Genomic DNA, 18586 nt, shown 5'->3' with positions numbered 1-18586 from the left:
TTATCTGCTCCTCAACAAGAGTATTCATGTGGAATTTCAGCAAGACTAGATTTCATTTACTGGGTACATTTTACATTGGGTTAAGCTGACAAGTCAGGGTTCCCACTCAACCGTGAAAACCTTAAAACCGTGAATAAGCTGTGAATTTCTTCTACCGTGAAAAAACCTGGAAATAGCCGTGAATTTCGTCTTAAAACCTTAAAAATCTCTCAAACTTGATTGTAGAAGGGGATCGGGTTGGTGTGGTTGCTAGAGTATTGGCTTCCCATCCGGTGGGCCCGGGTTCAAATCCCGGCAGCGGCAGAGAGTTTTCAGAGACTGCCCGATTCCTGCTTGAGTGTTGTGTGGAGGATATTTCAAGCGCAACACTCCGTCCGTCAGATGGGACGTGAAGCCGTGGTCCCCTTGGCGCCTTTCGTTAGGAGCAGGCTAATGCCGACGCCGGGTTTCTCTCCACCCTTCCTTACCTACCCTTCCCTCATGGCGCAAATGACCTCAGCTGTCGGTCGCCTCCTCCAAATACCATACCATTGATTGTAGAACAACAATGGACGGGTTAAAAGAAAAAAAAACGATATTTCAATCATGTTTCAAGGTCATTCACGTGCAGGCAATGTCCATGCATTTATCTGCACTCGTGTATTCGAAAGCGCAACTATTAATTGGTCCGTGTGTGCCATGACAGCACGTTGACCTTAAGCCTGCGATTGGAAGACGTTAATCCTGGCAAAAAATCAGGCTCTTCTTCACTTCCCTGCCACCCTGCTCTCTCCATTTTCCCACTCACATCCTTTTAGCCGGACATGAATTTTGCTAACGATAGGTGACGTCATGAGAGATAGCACTGTCATTGCTGCGTTTGCATTCAAGGCATCTGTTGCGTTTGTTACATTTTTAGTTAACATGTGGCCGATGATTGTTACATGATCAATATTTCTGCCTAAAATGCCTTATCTACAAACCGTGAATTTGATGACATTTAGACCGTGAAAACCTGGAAAAAACCGTGAATTTTATAATGTAGTTGGAGTGGGAACCCTGCAAGTATTGCATAGTTAATTCTCCTTTTCCTTTATTTGTTTCAACTTCACCTTTGGCCCTAATGAAGGTTCAGTGGGAAAGGGGACCACTATTTCTTATCACCTAAAACAATTCAAGCTATGATTTTTCTCTGGATATAGTCAACATTTAGCTGCGGAAAAAAGCCAAAACACTCATTATTGCAGAGCCTAGTGTATTTTGTGCTAGTTTTCTTGTTACCACTGTTTGCAAAAATTTTTTGCCTCCACTCATTGTATTGGACCTATTCCTTAAACATATATAAAAATGACTTTGGAAACTGCCTTATTTTTGCGAATTGTTTTGAAAATTTGTGCTGATCATATATTTTTAGTTTCGTTTGTGTATTTTTCTGTAGTTTCAGAGAATAATGTGAATCAATTGTTTGTGACTATGATTCGTAGGAGGGGGAACGGCTGAGAAGAGAAGGAGAGGAGTTGGAGAGGCAGTTGTCTTCTTTGGTTTGGATCTGCACAAGTACCTTAAAAGCCAGCAAAGTGACTGTGGTCGACGCAAATAACCCTGCAGTTGTTTTAGCTTCTTTTGAAGTGTGTTCTTCCCATCTTCTTTGCATTGCTAGTGTACCAGGTAAGTTCATTCAATCTTATGACAAATTTCTACAATTATTTGGAAAAACACCAGCAGAAATACATTTCACATTGTTTTAAACTGACAAGTATTCAGAATTGCATGGTCTATTCTACTTGTTGTTGTTTTTTTTACTCCACCTGTATCCCTGATAAAACTTCAGTGGGAATGTTGAACCCCTCATGAAATTCAAGCATGATTTCATTCCTAAATGTCTGCTAGAAGTTGTGAAGGAATTTTAAGTTTACCTTTCATTGTCTCATTTTTATCCCTCAAACTTGAATGTTGTGGCAGACTTCACTACTGAACTGTGATAAATGAAACATATAAAAATTGTTTCAGTAGCTACCTCATATTATTACAGTTACATACCTTTTCACTAGTTATAAATTTTTCTTTTTTAGTGGTTATGAATAAGCCAGCAATGATGTGTTATTTTTCATGATTTGTCCAACAGATATAGTTTTTTGATTAAGTTTAATGCTAAAGAATGTAGAAACTCCTCCAATATCCATACTGAGTTATTTAGAGCCTTTAAAACTATCAAGGCACAACTGAACTGTGATCATTGAAATAGATATAAAAATAATTACTGTAGATATCTCATGTTATAACAATTTCTCACCTTTTTACTGATTTTAATTTTTTCCTCTCAGTGGTTTATTAATTAGCCAGCAATGATGTGTTTATTTTTCATGATTCATGCAACAGATATAGTTTCGTCCAACACATATTTTAGTCATCACAACAGCTAATTAAAAAAGTTTGCATGCTATATTCTTTAAATATTTTATCGATATAATCACAAACTGTATTAGCACATAAGTGTACTTATGAGCAGTTTAAAATCAGGTGCAGTGAGCATTTTCTGTTGACCTTCATCCTTGTCAGTGTTACTCATATAGAGGTAAGGATATTCTTATGAGTACAAAATATAGGCTACAAATAGATTCTTTGAGCAACTGCTTGTTCATCATGCCCTTTGTAGCATTTTTTTCTTCCTATTTTTGCATGAATGGTTTTACCTCCAGGTGTAAAGCAATACTTTGGCATTCTTGCCATATTTAACCTTGGAATGTGACATAAGTATTTGAGAAAAACTCATTTTCAAAAAAGTTACCTTGAGAACTTACTGTATTTAGGAAGATATCAACCCTCGATTGCATCATGCCACATTCTTCTTTTGAGGAAATGAAACGAATGTGCTCGTGTTTATATATATGTGCGTAGTTTAATTGCGTAAATTATTACACTTGACTATGAAGCTATTTTGCAATGCGACTATAAGTACGGGAGATTGAAGAGAGAAGAAATTTTGACAAAGTATGTTTTTTTTCGTTGATTCCTAAAAGAAACAACTTTGTTATTACAAACCTCGTGTTTTTCAGTCCCGAGAACTTTATAATTACGAGAGAGTTCTATTGGATTTTATATATTCTTGAGCGCATTAATTTATTAGAGAAACATTACGATAACTCTGTTTTAACTGCAGGTACCAGTCTTTTCCTTTTCCAGGTTTTTTCTGTTTGTTAACTCTCTTAGTAACGTACATAACTACAAAATCGGCGTCGCAGCGCCATCTCTGCATCAAACAATAAACTTAGGAATCTAACTTGATTTTAACATAATTACTTTAACAAGTTCTGTATCAAGGTGCGATTGAATGCGTGAATTTCTGATGATTCAAGTTTAAGTAATATTTCATGCCTGTAATTTTAATCCTGGAATAGGTGCTAAGGAAGATGATTACCTGCCAAACGAGGAGGAAGATAAGTTATTAAAGAAATCACTTGAGAAAAACAGCGAGCCTCCCCCTGAGGATGCAAGTAAGAGAGAAGAGGGAGTCGGTGCTTCATCTACGGGTGAGGAAAAGAGCAAAATTGGTAGCATAGAGTTTGTGAGCTGTGCCACAGGCTGTGAAGCTCCCGCCAAACCTCCTAGCAAAGAAGCAGAAACAAGTGTGGAGGAGGAGCCTAAGAATTCCTCTGAACCTTCTGTCAGAATAGTTGGATGTGGCCCTAAGTGTAAGTAACCTTTAACATGCTTCTCTTTTAACATGTCGACCGCCATGGTGTTCTGATACAGTCAAATTCAAAAGTATTGCAACGAAATGATTTCTTTGTTACTCTTGCTGCAGTTTGGGAATGGAATTTTGGTATTTTCTGATGTATCAGTAGGAGCGAAATTTGAACAGAATTCCTATCTCCAGCAGTGTTTTTATTATGACACCATTAAAGGGAAATGTATTTATGAGGGAAAGTAAGTTGGAGTCCTGGAGTTATATTTATTATCTGGGATGAGCTGCACAATTTGTGTGGAATTAAGCATCTCATGTATCCCTGATATTTTGCTCTTTAATGAGGCAGTTTTAAAAATACTGCAGGAAATGAGAATATTGTTCAAATTGCCCTCCCACTGGCACTACAGAAAATGTGAATACATACTCCATTTCTGAATTGAGGTGAAAGTGGCACTACTCAGTTTGTTACAATACTTTAAATTCGACTTTACATATTTCCTTTAATGCCTTCAGTGTTTTTCCTTCAGTTTTACATTATTGAGTCATGTCACGTAGAAATATTATTGTAATGAATGAAATGTGAATTGCAATCCTTTTTTTAAGTGATTTGGCCTTAATTGACAACTTTTGTCATGGTCCATGCCAAAACAGTCTTTGTGGGTAATCATTGGTGCAAGAAATCTCCTGGATCTCTGTCATTCTGGGGCTGGTCACGATGACCGGCTTGGCAAGGCATGAAGTTTCATTGTCGGTCACTATGACAGGTCAATGTGTTAGTATTAGATGTGACGAAAAATAAAATTCAAATTATGGACCCCATTAAAACTTTATTTTCAACTCTAATAATTATTTCCCATATAATTATTCAGTTCCAAGCTTTCTTGTTCATGGCTTTCTGCTAATCCTCATTTTCTCATTGAGTTACCAATTACAGATTGGATGATGTGTTAGTGATAAAAATTTGTGCCGGAAATATTTTGGCTATTGATTGTTTTTTATATAGGCATTCTTTTTTCTGGGATTTGATTGTTTACAGTGTAATGAGTTTTTTGGTGCAGGCAAATGTGTGATTTTATGCAAAATTTTGATCAGATAAATTCTCCGTGCATATTTTTATATTATGGGTAATTTTTTTGCTTTGAACTGAAGTTAGCACCATTAGTTTTGTTTGGCCATTGCTCTAAAAATAGCTGTTTGATGCTTTCTCTCAGTGGCGGAAGAAGAAATAAACAATATTCTTAAAGAGGCTAGTGTACCTGGAGATGGATCTCTTTCTCCAAATCAAAATATTCCTCAGGATCTTTCAGGACTCATCAAAGATGGTTTATCTGAAGTCTCAAGAGGTTAGTGGTTGCCTGTTTTTATTTGTGTTTCTGTTGAGAAGTTAACTTTTGGGAATTACAAAGAATTTATGAGAGTATGAAAATAAATTCCTGTTTTTTTTGTTTGATTAAGTTTGATTCTAAAATAAGTGTAATTTTACCCCTTACAAACTGTATCATTTGCCAAAATCTCTTTAATCACGTAGTATCTACAAAATCTTGCAAACTGTATCAAGTGCCAAATTCTCTTTTATCATTGTGTATCCACAAAAGGAGTGATTTTGTATGGTTTACCATGTTTAATTTATTGATGAGCTTATTTAGGATTTCTGTTTAAGCATTGTCTTTGAGATATTGGCTGATGAGTGATCAATTTCCAGTCCAGTGATTACCTGGGCAGTTATGAGTAAAACATCTCTTTCATTTTGTGTGGTTTTATTTTGTGAGTAGTTAATTTCACAAGGTGACACTATCAAATTTCAAGTTGTCATTATTTTATATTTGATGATTCTATATTTTTTTTCATTTTCCAGGGAATGAGTTGGCGTATGCAGAAGTGGAGAAAATGAGTAGTGTGCTTCCTACTATGTGGTTAGGCTCAAAAACTGGAGCTATTTATGTCCACTCCTCAGTAGCTCACTGGAGAAGGTGTATACATTCTATTAAACTGAAAGACTCTGTACTAAGCATTGTGTAAGTGGATTTTTTCTATAAATTGTAGCATAGTTTGTTGTAAAAGTTTGTTTCAGCTGATTTGATATCACCTCCTGAAGTGTTTCGGTAATTTTTTCAAATTTGGGATGGATGCAAATTTTGACAAGAATTTGCTCTCAATATCCAGAAAATTAGGCATAAAGTTAATGTAATACATTTAACTCGCTGGGAAAAAGATGGTTCAAGCAAGAGTGTTCTGTCCTCGTAATCCATTATAATAAAATTTGCTGAATCGTAATGTACATTTTTATTTTAGAAAATCTTTATGGAATCATCAACTTTGAATGCACTTTCATGTAATGCTTAGCTTTAATTTTCATTGTTTTGTACTAAATTGTGGATGGTAACCACATTTTCCATAATTAAAAAAGTATTAACAGATTAGCTGCATTTATGTTATAAGAATGGTTCAGGTGTGATTATTAGGTTGTAGTGGAACTTTTGTACCTTAATCAGTTGTTGATAATTTTTAAGTTAATGAGTAATCAACTTGTTTTGGTTAGCACTTTATTGTAGAATTGAATTGAATGCTTAAAGTTAATTCCATCCTGCAGGCACATTCGTGGTAGGGTGCTGGCTGCCCTTGCAAATGGCACTGTGGCTGTGTTCAGGCGTCACAGTTTCGAGAAGGAAGGCAGTGGTGGGGATGGCAGTGAGAAGCAGCATTTGGCTGGTCAGTGGGATTTGGGCTCATACTTCCTGGTGGATTTGGGGGAGCCTCACAAGTCCATCCGTTGCATGTCTGTGGTCCACTCCAAGGTGTGGTGCGGATATGGGAATCATATCCATGTGCTGGACCCCAGGACCCTGGAAATTGAGGTGAGCTTCATTGCCTGCCCTCAGTTACAGTCCGGCCGGCGAGAGTTATCTAGTTTAAAGTATACCGGGACTAGCCGCGGTGATAACTTTTACGGGAGTCACCCGCAATGCACAATCGGGTGAAAGATCCACAGAGAAAAAATTTCTGGATCTTTCGCACGATTGTGCATTGCGGGTGACTCCCGTAAAAGTTATCACCGCGGCTAGTCCCGGTATACTTTAAACTAGCCTAGAGCGAACACCCCTTGTGTTCTATGTCCGGGCCTGCTCTCCGGCTGTGGCGCTGTGTGCACGATTTGGACTGCTTGTGGCATCATATGCTCAGCAGTCCAGCAACACCTTGTCCGGTAGTGTCCGAAAATGTCCACAGGGAAGAATGACGCCTCGGTAGCTTAACTGGCTAAAGCACTCGACCGGAAATCGTGGGATCCGGGTTCGAATCCCGGTAAAGGCGAATGATTTTTTTCTCTGTGGATCTTTCGCACGAGAGGTATCTGATGACAGCGCAAAAGAATGGGCAGAGAACCCTGCGCTGGCAAGGTTTGCAGCCAATCGCTGTACCCCAAATGCGCCTCTCACCCTCGCTTCGTCATGCAACGTTTTCACATGCATACGAAGCACTGAAACAAGCCTGAGCTGCCAAAACAAGCCCTTTCTTCAAATCTCCAGAACAAGGGATTCTTCCTTTGGGTCCTTCATGCTTGTCGTCCCTTCCAGCTCCTTTCTTCACAGAAGACATATGTTTACATGTAACGTGGGCATTTCCCTTTCTTATGGCTGCTTACACGGTGAACAATCATGCAAATGATCATGCTGAATCATCACGTGATCACTGGATCATGCAAGCAAAATAGGACATGCTCTAATTTTCACTGAAATATCATGCGCATGACGTTTCATCCGTGAATTTTTCCGTCATACATGGCACATGTAATGTGGGCGTTTCCCTTTCTTAAGGCTGCTTACGCGGTGAACAACCATGCGAATGAGCATGTGATCATTCGCTGGATCATGTGAGCAAAATAGAACATGTTCTAATTTTCACTGAAATATCATGTGCATGACTGTTCATTCGCAAATTTTTCCGTCATACACGGCGAATGATTTCATTCGTATGATCATTCATCATGATCATTCATATGATCATTCACTGTGTATAGCCGTGTTTACCTGGCAACCTTGCCGCATACCCCGAACTAGATCCTTCTACCTGTCATCAGACAACTCTCAGTGGCCGGACTGTAGTGAGGTGCCACTACTATGTACTCATGGCGAAAGATGGCTTGGTGGAATATCTACAGTGCTAAGGTTCCCAGCTTTAAATCTTTGGTGAAACCTTTCAGTTATCTCTAACCCAAAATTCTTGAAGCATTAGTTGCCCCCTAAGAAATGAACTGGCTCCCTTACCATGAATGCACATCTCATGCCTTTGGCCTAGTCTTGGGTGAGCTCTACAATCACCAATCCAAGATAACCCTCTGATAGAAGTACTATGTGAGTTAATAGTTTGAAATTAAGTACAATAATAGTATTTGTTTTCCTGGAGATCTCAGTGTATACTTATTCCATGATGTAAGGCGTGTTGATTTTTCATGAAATAACTAAAATGTCCACTAAATGATCAATCCTGGATGCTCTAGGATATGGTCAAATTTTCAAATCCCTATTCCAATCTCTAATATCTTGACTTATTTTGTCTCGAATATCATGACTTGGGTGTTCATTTCTCTCTCCATCAGGCCTCATTTAATGTTCATCCAAGGAAAGACAGTCAAGTTCGACAAATGGCCTGGCTGGGTGATGGAGTTTGGGTTTCCATAAGAATGGACTCCACATTAAGGCTCTATCATGCTCACACTTATGAGCATTTACAGGATGTCGACATTGAACCTTACGTTAGCAAAATGTTGGGTGAGTACGATTGAACTATAAGGTATGAGGTTTTTTCTTTGCTATTCCTTTTTCTGTAAATGTAAGAATTTTTCTTCCTCAATTTGTTTATATATTGTCACCTTTGAGAGAGTACAGTAGACTCTCGTTATTACGAAGTTTGCGGGACCGAAAAACCGGAGGTTCGTAATAACGAAGTTCGTATCAACATTTCTTTTAGGAATCATCAAAAAAAACCGTATTTAATAAACACGATTAAATTACGCGGGAATTTGTTTAAACAGGAAAATTCATTCCAGTTTCTCAGCAGAAGAATGCGGCACGACGCAATCGAGGGTTGATATCTTCCCGAATACAGTAAGTGCGATATAAGCACTGGTTGCGTTCCAAGACCTTGTTCCTAAGTTGATAAACCTACAGCACGGCCGCTGAGGGTTGTCCGATGACACACAGAATGGTCTAGGTCGGGGTAGGGACAGGGTTGCCATCTAAGAAAGTGAAACGCCTACAAAGGGTTCCACGAAGAAAGGATGCGGAAGGGACGCCGTGCGTGATGGACCCAGACGAAGAATCACTTGTTTTGGCGATTCGAAGAAAGGATTTTTTTGATGATCAGCCATATTTCGGTGCACCTTATGCAGTTGGCAACGTTGAGAGACAAGGCGAGGGTTTTGTTGGACAGCGATTGACTGTAAACCGTGCTGGCGTAGGGTTATCCGCCTCTCCTATTGTGCCGTCATCGGGCTACTGTCGCCGGCCGGACTGTATGAAATTGCATCATGAGAAATACGGTCATCCTACAAAATGCAACACTGAATCACAATCGTGCTCTAGCTCACGATATTACGAACTGATCTAGCTGGGCGTGCGACGCAGCCGGAACCGAAAAAATCACTACTCGCGGTAAGGATGAGCAGGCGAAACGCTGAACAGTTCCTAAATTCACACCGGATTCAATGATACTTTGTTCAGATTGTGCCCAAAGTGGCAGTTCCTCTACGCCAAGCCAAACCGCGAAGCATCGGCCAAATTGAAAGGCGCCAAATTCGAAATTTGAATGCTCGTATCTCTGAAAATTCGTAAATCGAATGCGCGTAGGAAGAGGACTTACTGTACGTCCAATTTACGAGCGGTTACAAGTGAGTCACCATGGCTCCACAGGAATGAAACTTATTACATGATGTTGCGTGTACACTGAAGAAAGAGCCATAATTGACGCTCTTGGGCGCGGTTCACGAGAAGAACTTAAACGCGGCGCGATTATTATAACTCAGCGTAGTGAATATGCACCTAAATGCCGTTGCTTACACGGGGAACTTCGTAATAAGGTTTATTTTATAGCCGCCAGGACCGGGACTGAGTTTCGTAATTTCGTAAAAACGAAAATTTCGCAATAACGTTTCTTTTACTATAGCTAGCATATGCCTTTTCGTCGGGACCAGCGATTCGCTTCGTAATAACGAGAACTTCGTAATAACGTTGTTCGTAAGGAGAGTCTACTGTATATATTTGATTAATGACAAGCACGTCATGCATAATTTATTTGGGAAGCTTTTCCTCACGATTTTATTATGTACTAGCTTTTTTTTACACTTATTAAATGTTGCTTTTAAACTAATTGATGATACATATCATGTTTATTGTAGAGGAAGTTTAAGTGCCTTCATAATTATTATGGAATATTTTCCATGAGTTTCTTTTCTTCATCCTATGATTTTCATTTTGCAAGTCATCAGTGAAAAATTTAAGAGCTCCCATGTTAAATCTTATAATCTACTTTAGGATGATATTCTAATTATGAATACTCTTGCTGTTTTGGTTTTGGCTTTCTCTCTTGCTTTTCATGATGCGCTGTGGCAAAGAATGAATCTTATTGAATTTTACTGTCCAGTATTTCTATCAGGTTTATTTTCACGTTGTTTCTTTTGGGCAATTCATGAACTGTAAGAGTTGGCAACCTCTTAGCAACCTTATAGTGACCTCAGCAATAGGAGGTCACCTGTGTGGCATTATAAGGAGGCTAAATGATCTAATGATATAACTTCCTCAGGATAGAAAAATATCATTTAATTTGCAATTCTGATTTTGCTTTATTAATTTTTATGAGGTTTAAGTCATTAGGAAAAGCATCTCGTTTTCCCTATGTGAGTGAATGCCTAAGGTTACCTCTCATACCCATATTGCATAAATGATTTATGCAATATGTAGTTCCTATTTTATTATATATGTAGTCCTTTTACTGAGCAATTCATTCAATTGGTTTGACTATTAAACATTATTCATTTTGATATCACATTGGTAAATATTGCTTTTTTAACCTGTGAAAAAAATTATTGTAGTTAAAGAGGAATTCAGCAATAGTTTTATTAGCAAATCATTCTGCATTTACCTCTTATGACTTTCAACTTCATTATCTTTACAAGTATGATATCATTTTAAATTTATTCACCTTTTCCTCTTTAACATCTGAGTTTGCAAATAATTTTATATGAGTTTCTTAAAAAATATGAATATTTACACAAATGGCTTTGGCTTGCTAATTGCTTTGGTTATCAGCTTTTTTCCCCTATATTCACTCTTCTTCTTCATATTTCAACTTTCAATTTGTTTAAAATTCTATGATTGTGTATGCAATCAGTGAAAATTTTTTTGATTAATGCTTTAAAAAGCTTAAGCTTTTACTTATAACTTATTTTAATATTTTTATGACAACCAATGTGGAGTTGGAGTGGATTTTTTTCTGCTTTATGAGCAATGAGATGTGTGTGCCTTCAGTTTTTTTCCGCAACTAAATGATTTTACAATTTTTTGCACTCTTTCTTCATCCTGCGCCTCCTCTTGCTCTTGGGTGTTGCCTCAAACCTGTGCACCTCTATAGCTGTTTACCCCGGAGGTAGTATTCCTTAAGCCTTATTTTTAACCCTATTAATAATTTATCAAAGCTTAAGTGCATCTTGGTTTATGCTTAATCTTAATATATGGGTGTGAGCAATATATCAAGATTTCCCGGCTTGGGAAAAATTTTCTCAGAACAAATTCGTCAGATTAATCAAAACCGTGTGACAGTTTGGCTGAAAACCTTTTCACAGAGATTTCCAATTCCTTCTTGGAAACATACAGCTTTTCATTGAGTAGTGGTATTTTTGTCTTTAAAACTTTTGCGGGTGTTCGTTGTGTACAAAAACTTTCTAATTTACTAAACGTACTAAAATAATTCTCCATGCTGGAGTTTGGGCAATGCCAGCATTATCAAAGGAATGACCAGATTCAGCAACCAGCATCCATTGGGAAATGTTGGGGCCATACTGGCATGAAGAAATATCTAAAAGGTTTTTCTTTAAAATCACTGGTTTTGTACTTTCGAGAACTCTATCTTAATAAAGTATTTAAAAATTACTTCTCTTTAAAATGAGCATATTTCATTTGAAGCTTTTTGTAATGAAAACATTATGCACATACCAAGATGCACTGCTGCTTCTGCATGAGTTTTCTTTCAAATTAATATTTATTTCATGGTGTTAATTTTCTCTAACCCTTCTTTGGGAGCATTTTACCTGCTTGTCTCATATATAATCTTCAGGCTTGAATGAGTTTATTTTAATATCTTTGAATGTATATCCTTGCCTCCTTGGCCTGTGAATTTTCATTGGATTCAAAGACTTCATATATTTAAAGTCAATTTCTTCCATAGTAATCTGCCTATTTGGACAGCTGCTTTTTATTGGACTTTCTTGCAAATAAAAATACTTCCTATCAATAATTCTGGGTGGTATTTTACACAACGAATTCCAATGATAGGGTTAAAATTGCTGCATATTGAGCCCAACTTACTTCTTATTGAGCTTAACTTACATTCCAATTACCATTCCTAGCATTACTGTGATTGTGGATGCCATTGCATGTGTTTTTTTTGGCGATGTTTATTAAATTTCTTTTGCCCTACTCAAAAGTGTGTTCATGTGGTTTCTCTTGTTTTCTCCTTGTTTTTCCTCTAATCACTTGTGTGCGTCTCGTCTCCCTCATGTGTTTCTTGTGTGTGTTAACATCATTCCATTCAGGTACAGTACACTCCCAATTATCTGGGCTAATGATGGGGAGATCCGGCACGAATAATCGGATAACACAGATAATCCAAACTTTACTTTGATTTCCTGTGGTTTTCAGAATTTACCTATATCAAACAATCTATTATTACAAACGTACATTGTTTATAACTTTAGATTGCTTTCTAGAATTGTTAAGAGCACTCTCTCTCCAAGCGGGATATTTTTCGCGGTGATAACGTGATTGTACTCGCATTCCTATTGCTACAAGTAATTCCTGGTTTCCGAAAACTATATGCCCGTGGCTGTGAGGTCACGTGGTCAGAATAGTGGTTTGCACGAATGCTTCGAAACCACTGCCTGACATTGGAAACTACACTGACAGGCACCATGCCGACTAGTCTCGTCTCGCCCAAGTTGCCCGGGATACAACTGCTTCGGGACGCGGATCCTTAATCACTGAGCTCAATCCCACACTGCGATGCTTGGAAAAGAGGAGCACGGAGCTTCCGTGAAGGTAACGGGTGCGCAATTACACCATCGCGTAGTAGCGGTTATAGGAAACCAGGACTTGAGACAAATAGGGTGGTTTCCTATTATTTTTTATTCAAAAGATTTTCAATCGAAAGATTATTACTCCTGGAGTAAGTATTTCACGCTTCTAGATTTTTAAATGACGTAATCTATTTTTTGCGATTAAATGAAAAGTGAAAATTTTCAATCGTGCAAAAGCACGATGGCTAAGTATGAATGCTAGGATAAGCCCGTGTGACGTCATTCTGGTTCCGTCTGCCACTGTGTGACACCACCTTGGTGTGAGGCTATGAGCGCCGATACAATGCAGGCTGCTAGCTGGTAGCAGAGTTCCCTGCTAGCAGGTAGCGCTTGGTTTAAATAAGGATAATTAATACCTTATCAAACGAAGGAAACTTTCCGACCTTAGGCAATTTAAATAGGTGATTATTAAGAGATGTTTCCCTGAGCTCTGTGCCTCATAAATGCGTTGGTAATCTCAGACGATGTAAAACTCCTGTCTTCTCGCATAGAAACTAGGTCCCTGTGAGGTCACGTGGAGTGGCATCGCATGGGCGCCAATCTGGTCTTTTTCAAATGAGGTTAAAATTGACCAATGCCATTTGTCTAAACTGGGATTTCTGAAACCAAATAATTTGTATATTATGAATACACAAATGGTGGGTAAGGAATCGCAATCAATGCCTTTCATTTTCTTTGATGAAGGAAACTACCCTATTGTCTATGTAGGGGGGGAGTGCCTGGCTATGACTCATGCTTTCTCTACTTCCACTTCCCCCATTGCCTTCACTTCTACTCATCCTCTTCCACTATTCCCTTTCTCTCTAGTTTGACCTTTACTGGAAACGGCGTAAACATGCCAGAAAGCGACTAAATCTCCGGTTCCCTTGGGCCGCATTCAAACGCATTCGAGGCCACGGCAATAATTGCGCATTTGTGGTATGAAATATACAATTAAAGATCGTACAGGGTTCCCACTCAACCGTGAAAACCTAAAAACCTGGAAATAGCCGTGAATTTCATCATAAAACCTTAGAAATCTCTGAAACTTGATTGTAGAAAAACGATAGACAGATTAAAAGAAAAATCGATGTTTCGATCATGTTTCAAGGCCGAGTCACGTGCAGATACTGTCCACGCATTTTTCTGCACACGTGTATTCGAAGCGCAATTATTAATTGGTCCATGTGCCATGACAGCACATTGACCTTAAGCCTGCGATTGGAAGACGTTAATCCTGGCAAAAAATCAGGCTCTTCTTCACTTCCCTGCCACCCTGCTCTCTCCATTTTCCCACTCACATCCTTTTAGCCGGACATGAATTTTGCTAACGATAGGTGACGTCATGAGAGATAGCACTTTTATTGCCACGTTTGCATTCAAGACATCTGTTTCGTTTGTTACATTTTTAGTTAACATGCGGCCGATGATTGTTACATGATCAATATTTCTGCCTAAAATGCCTTAGCTAAAAACCGTGAATTTGATGACATTTAGACTGTGAAAACCTGGAAAAAACCGTGAATTTTATAATGTAGTTAGAGTGGGAACCCTGTCGTAGTTAACATTTCTCTGATATAAGGAATGATTAACCATCGAAGAATCTTCTAGAATTAAACGAGAGTTTTTTTCCTGCCGCTGATCGTCATCTACAATGTTAGAGCAGACGTCCAAGTAAACTTGAAACATTCCTTGTCGGCAAGAATATAAAATAATTCCACTTTAAGAAGGGGATTCTAGTGGAAACAATTAGCCCGGTGAAGCATTGTATTTTTAAAAAATGAAAATATCTTGGTGCATTTGCGTCTGATGTTATTTTTTATAAAGATCACAGAAAACTTTGAAGGACCCTGAAATCATGCACGGATAATCCACAACCCGGATAAACCACAGCCGGATAATCGGGAGTCTGCTGTATTTTTAACCACATTGGTTAGCAATAAATCATCATAATAAAATCCAAATATTAATGATATTACCCTACCAAATTGAATTTACCAGCAAAAATAAGGAAAGAGGAAGCAAGTTAACTGCAGCTCTTAACCTTTAGCGAGAGATGTGCAGTTTGGCAATCCGTAATAAATCAAATTAAACAGCAGATACCGCACGCCACATGAGTTAGTGGAAATATAAACGTAATATTGTATATCCATAGGTTTCAGTAAATTTAATTTTTATTTTATTTTCCCGTTTGGTGTCAATTGATTGAGCAATACATAATTCCTTTTGTGCATTATCAGCTAAGTTATTAGTAGCCATGTATATAACTGAACCTACATCTCGTATAAAATTTTTTTTGGGGTTTTTATTCATGAAGAAAATGAGATGTTTTGCACACCTTTTTAAAATCGTAAGAAATGTTGTACTATCAATATTTTTTTCAATTTATTATGTGTAATCTGTAATCATTTTTGTCTGTATAATATTTACCGTGTTTGTATGGTAAGTGAACCTTTATGTATATACATTAGGGCGGATCGGAAAAATCGATTTTTTTCAAATCCATCTGGCCCATTGAAAAAAAGTTGTGGGACCGATCAAAAATAAGGCCTGAAAAATTTGAGACCTCTAGGTGAACCCCTGACCCTCGCTCAAATGAGATTTAGGGGTGGAGAGTCCAATTTCGAAAAATATAATATTTAATGGTCATTTCCTATAGATTTTGCCGAGTTACTGCCCTTCAGGGCGAAAATTTCGTGCATTTTGACGTATCTGCCACTGTTTAGCCACAAAATGCCTTATTTGAGTCCGCGAAGAAAATATTCCAACGCCCACGCAGCGTCGCGGATACAAGAGGGGCAGGCCAATCCCGTCCCCTCCCCGCTCGCTTCTCCCCCTCCCACGCCTCGAGTACAGCAAAATTCATCCTGCGTGTGCTGCTAGGAGGGAGTTCATCCTTGATAATATAAATCGGAAGATGGTGGATGGTAAAATATGATGAGTAGTGAGACGACTTGTTTCTTATTTGGCGCCTCGTCGGCGTAAAACAAATCGATGTTACCAACTTTTAGAGAAGTGATGAAATATTTATACATGCCTCAGCCCAAATGCACCAAAATTCACACCCAGTGCGTATTTATTCGTAAGTCTAACTAATATGTTTGATGTTTCAGCATCGTCTGTGGAGGCAAAATCACGAAAGAATTTCTCAATTATCTGCTTTCCAGTCTGTATTTCTTATGTCAGTTTCATTCCTCATCTTTCGCTGCTATCAACAAAGTTTTGGTGAATTCCTTCACGAATCTCTCGTCCGGATGTATAATAAAAGAAATATTCAACTTCAAATTTGAATGTTCACCAATAGATTTTTGAATTTCCACACTGCTAAGGTCAGATATAACCGGGTGTCTCTCTCCAATACATAATCAGCGCGTAGTCCTTTACGTTGATATTCAAATCCAGCATTTAAAATAATCTCAGATTGGTCGCCAAACGCATCCTTCCAACAACGCAAATTGGGTCCCTATATTGCCCTCCCAATGTTTTTGTCGAAAATTCTTAGTCGAAAAAAGCCAACTTAATGCAAATAGCAAATAGACCACTGCAAAGATGAAATATGATTTTATACTTTTCCGGCGAATGATGTGGATAAACTCTTCTCGGGATTCAAAAAAAATTATCCCCGATGAGCCCCGAGCTCGAAACTTTGCCCTTTGTGGAAAAATTAACACGGTGGGAATCCCGAGACGTTTACCCACACTTCAAGGGATGTTGGAAAAATGCTTGTAGCAGAGGGATGATACCTCCTTTTTGGGCGGTATTCACTTAATACCATCGCATTCAAATCCTTTTTAATTTTTTGTATCTAGTTTTCACTCGGAAAGGAATCGAGAATCGCAGATTTTACAACTATTGCTAATACTCCGACGGGTGAGGCTAACCCCCAAAGGTGGGACTCTGTTTCTTCAACACCACACATTCCCCTTTAAACTTGGAATGATAAGTCCTCTCACCTTTTTTCATCACACAAAAGTATTTGTCAACATTACACATTTATTTCATGAAAATGGAGCCCTTTGATAACTCTCTTTCGTATTCACAGTAATTAGCATCTTTTTCTGTCTACGTAAATAATTCTGGTACACTGGCTTTGATGTATCTTACGAAGTTATGACTTTTGCGTCAGCTAAAGTTGCGGGAATGATCATTGCTGTTGCTTGGTTGTGGCATATACCTCTATCACAGTTCGCAGACGCATTTTCCCCGAAAGAGTTCCAATGTGACTTTATACCCCTTATATTTATTTTATGATGAAAGCAGGGATACAAATAGGCTGATTTCTCGTCAGTTTAATTTTCTTCGGATGAATTGATGAAGAAAAGTTTTGATACTCTTTTTCCATACAAGAATTGACGATGTTAACTTAATTCCTATGATTCCCTTTTTTCCTCAGTTGCCGAGTTTCTTTAGAATTCAATCCAGCAGCCATCATCTTTCGTTTCGCCCGCTTGTCTCTCAAAATGCTTCTTCATTGGGGGGAACCTTATGCTCCTTCTTTCAAACACACACAAAAATATCGCATAATTTCAAATGTTCTTTTAAAAGAGTTTGAGTTTTGTACTTAAACCCTACTTTTGGCATATTCCCATTTTCCGTAAGTTTTAGTACTTCCTGTGGTACCGCTAAATCCATTTAGTCACACATTATGGATGAGAAGCGCGTCACTATAGGTCGCACGCCTTTATAGCCACACAAGAGGCCTTTTCATAGACCGTAGGCTCCTTTCCTGCGTTCTCGGATCTATAAATATTTCATCACTTCTCTAAAAGTTGGTAAATTCGATTTGTCGATTCGGACGAGAGATTCGTGAAGGAATTCACCAAAACTTTGTTGATAGCAGCGAAAGATGAGGAATGAAACTGACATAAGAAATACAGACTGGAAAGCAGATAATTGAGAAATTCTTTCGTGATTTTGCCTCCACAGACGATGCTGAAACATCAAACATATTAGTTAGACTTACGAATAAATACGCACTGGGTGTGAATTTTGGTGCATTTGGGCTGAGGCATGTATAAATATTTCATCACTTCTCTAAAAGTTGGTAACATCGATTTGTTTTACGCCGACGAGGCGCCAAATAAGAAACAAGTCGTCTCACTACTCATCATATTTTACCATCCACCATCTTCCGATTTATATTATCAAGGATGAACTCCCTCCTAGCAGCACACGCAGGATGAATTTTGCTGTACTCGAGGCGTGGGAGGGGGAGAAGCGAGCGGGGAGGGGACGGGATTGGCCTGCCCCTCTTGTATCCGCGACGCTGCGTGGGCGTTGGAATATTTTCTTCGCGGACTCAAATAAGGCATTTTGTGGCTAAACAGTGGCAGATACGTCAAAATGCACGAAATTTTCGCCCTGAAGGGCAGTAACTCGGCAAAATCTATAGGAAATGACCATTAAATATTATATTTTTCGAAATTGGACTCTCCACCCCTAAATCTCATTTGAGCGAGGGTCAGGGGTTCACCTAGAGGTCTCAAATTTTTCAGGCCTTATTTTTGATCGGTCCCACAACTTTTTTTCAATGGGCCAGATGGATTTGAAAAAAATCGATTTTTCCGATCCGCCCTAATATACATGGGTGTACATCT

The 18586-nt window shown here is 38.5% G+C and overlaps 1 protein-coding gene across 14 annotated transcripts in view; it reads left to right on the top strand.

Annotated features, from left to right (window-relative positions):
• LOC124159256 (JNK-interacting protein 3) overlaps positions 1-18586 on the top strand; it is an 83826-nt gene that overhangs the window by 46712 nt on the left and 18528 nt on the right. For 10 of the 14 annotated variants that reach the window (XM_046534938.1, XM_046534945.1, XM_046534944.1 and 7 more), the window contains 7 exons: positions 1464-1647; positions 3378-3671; positions 4879-5010; positions 5523-5682; positions 6258-6522; positions 8262-8433; positions 11291-11305. In XM_046534938.1, the coding sequence (XP_046390894.1) occupies positions 1464-1647; positions 3378-3671; positions 4879-5010; positions 5523-5682; positions 6258-6522; positions 8262-8433; positions 11291-11305 (1222 nt within the window). The remainder of the gene's footprint in view (positions 1-1463; positions 1648-3377; positions 3672-4878; positions 5011-5522; positions 5683-6257; positions 6523-8261; positions 8434-11290; positions 11306-18586) is intronic. The other 4 variants (XM_046534951.1, XM_046534950.1, XM_046534949.1 and 1 more) reach the window with 1 other exon arrangement.

This window comes from Ischnura elegans, chromosome 5, assembly GCF_921293095.1.
Source record: "Ischnura elegans chromosome 5, ioIscEleg1.1, whole genome shotgun sequence".
Lineage (NCBI taxonomy): Eukaryota > Metazoa > Arthropoda > Insecta > Odonata > Coenagrionidae > Ischnura > Ischnura elegans.
The sequence above is the reverse complement of the archived record's forward strand: the minus strand, read 5'-3'. Positions and strand labels throughout refer to the sequence as shown.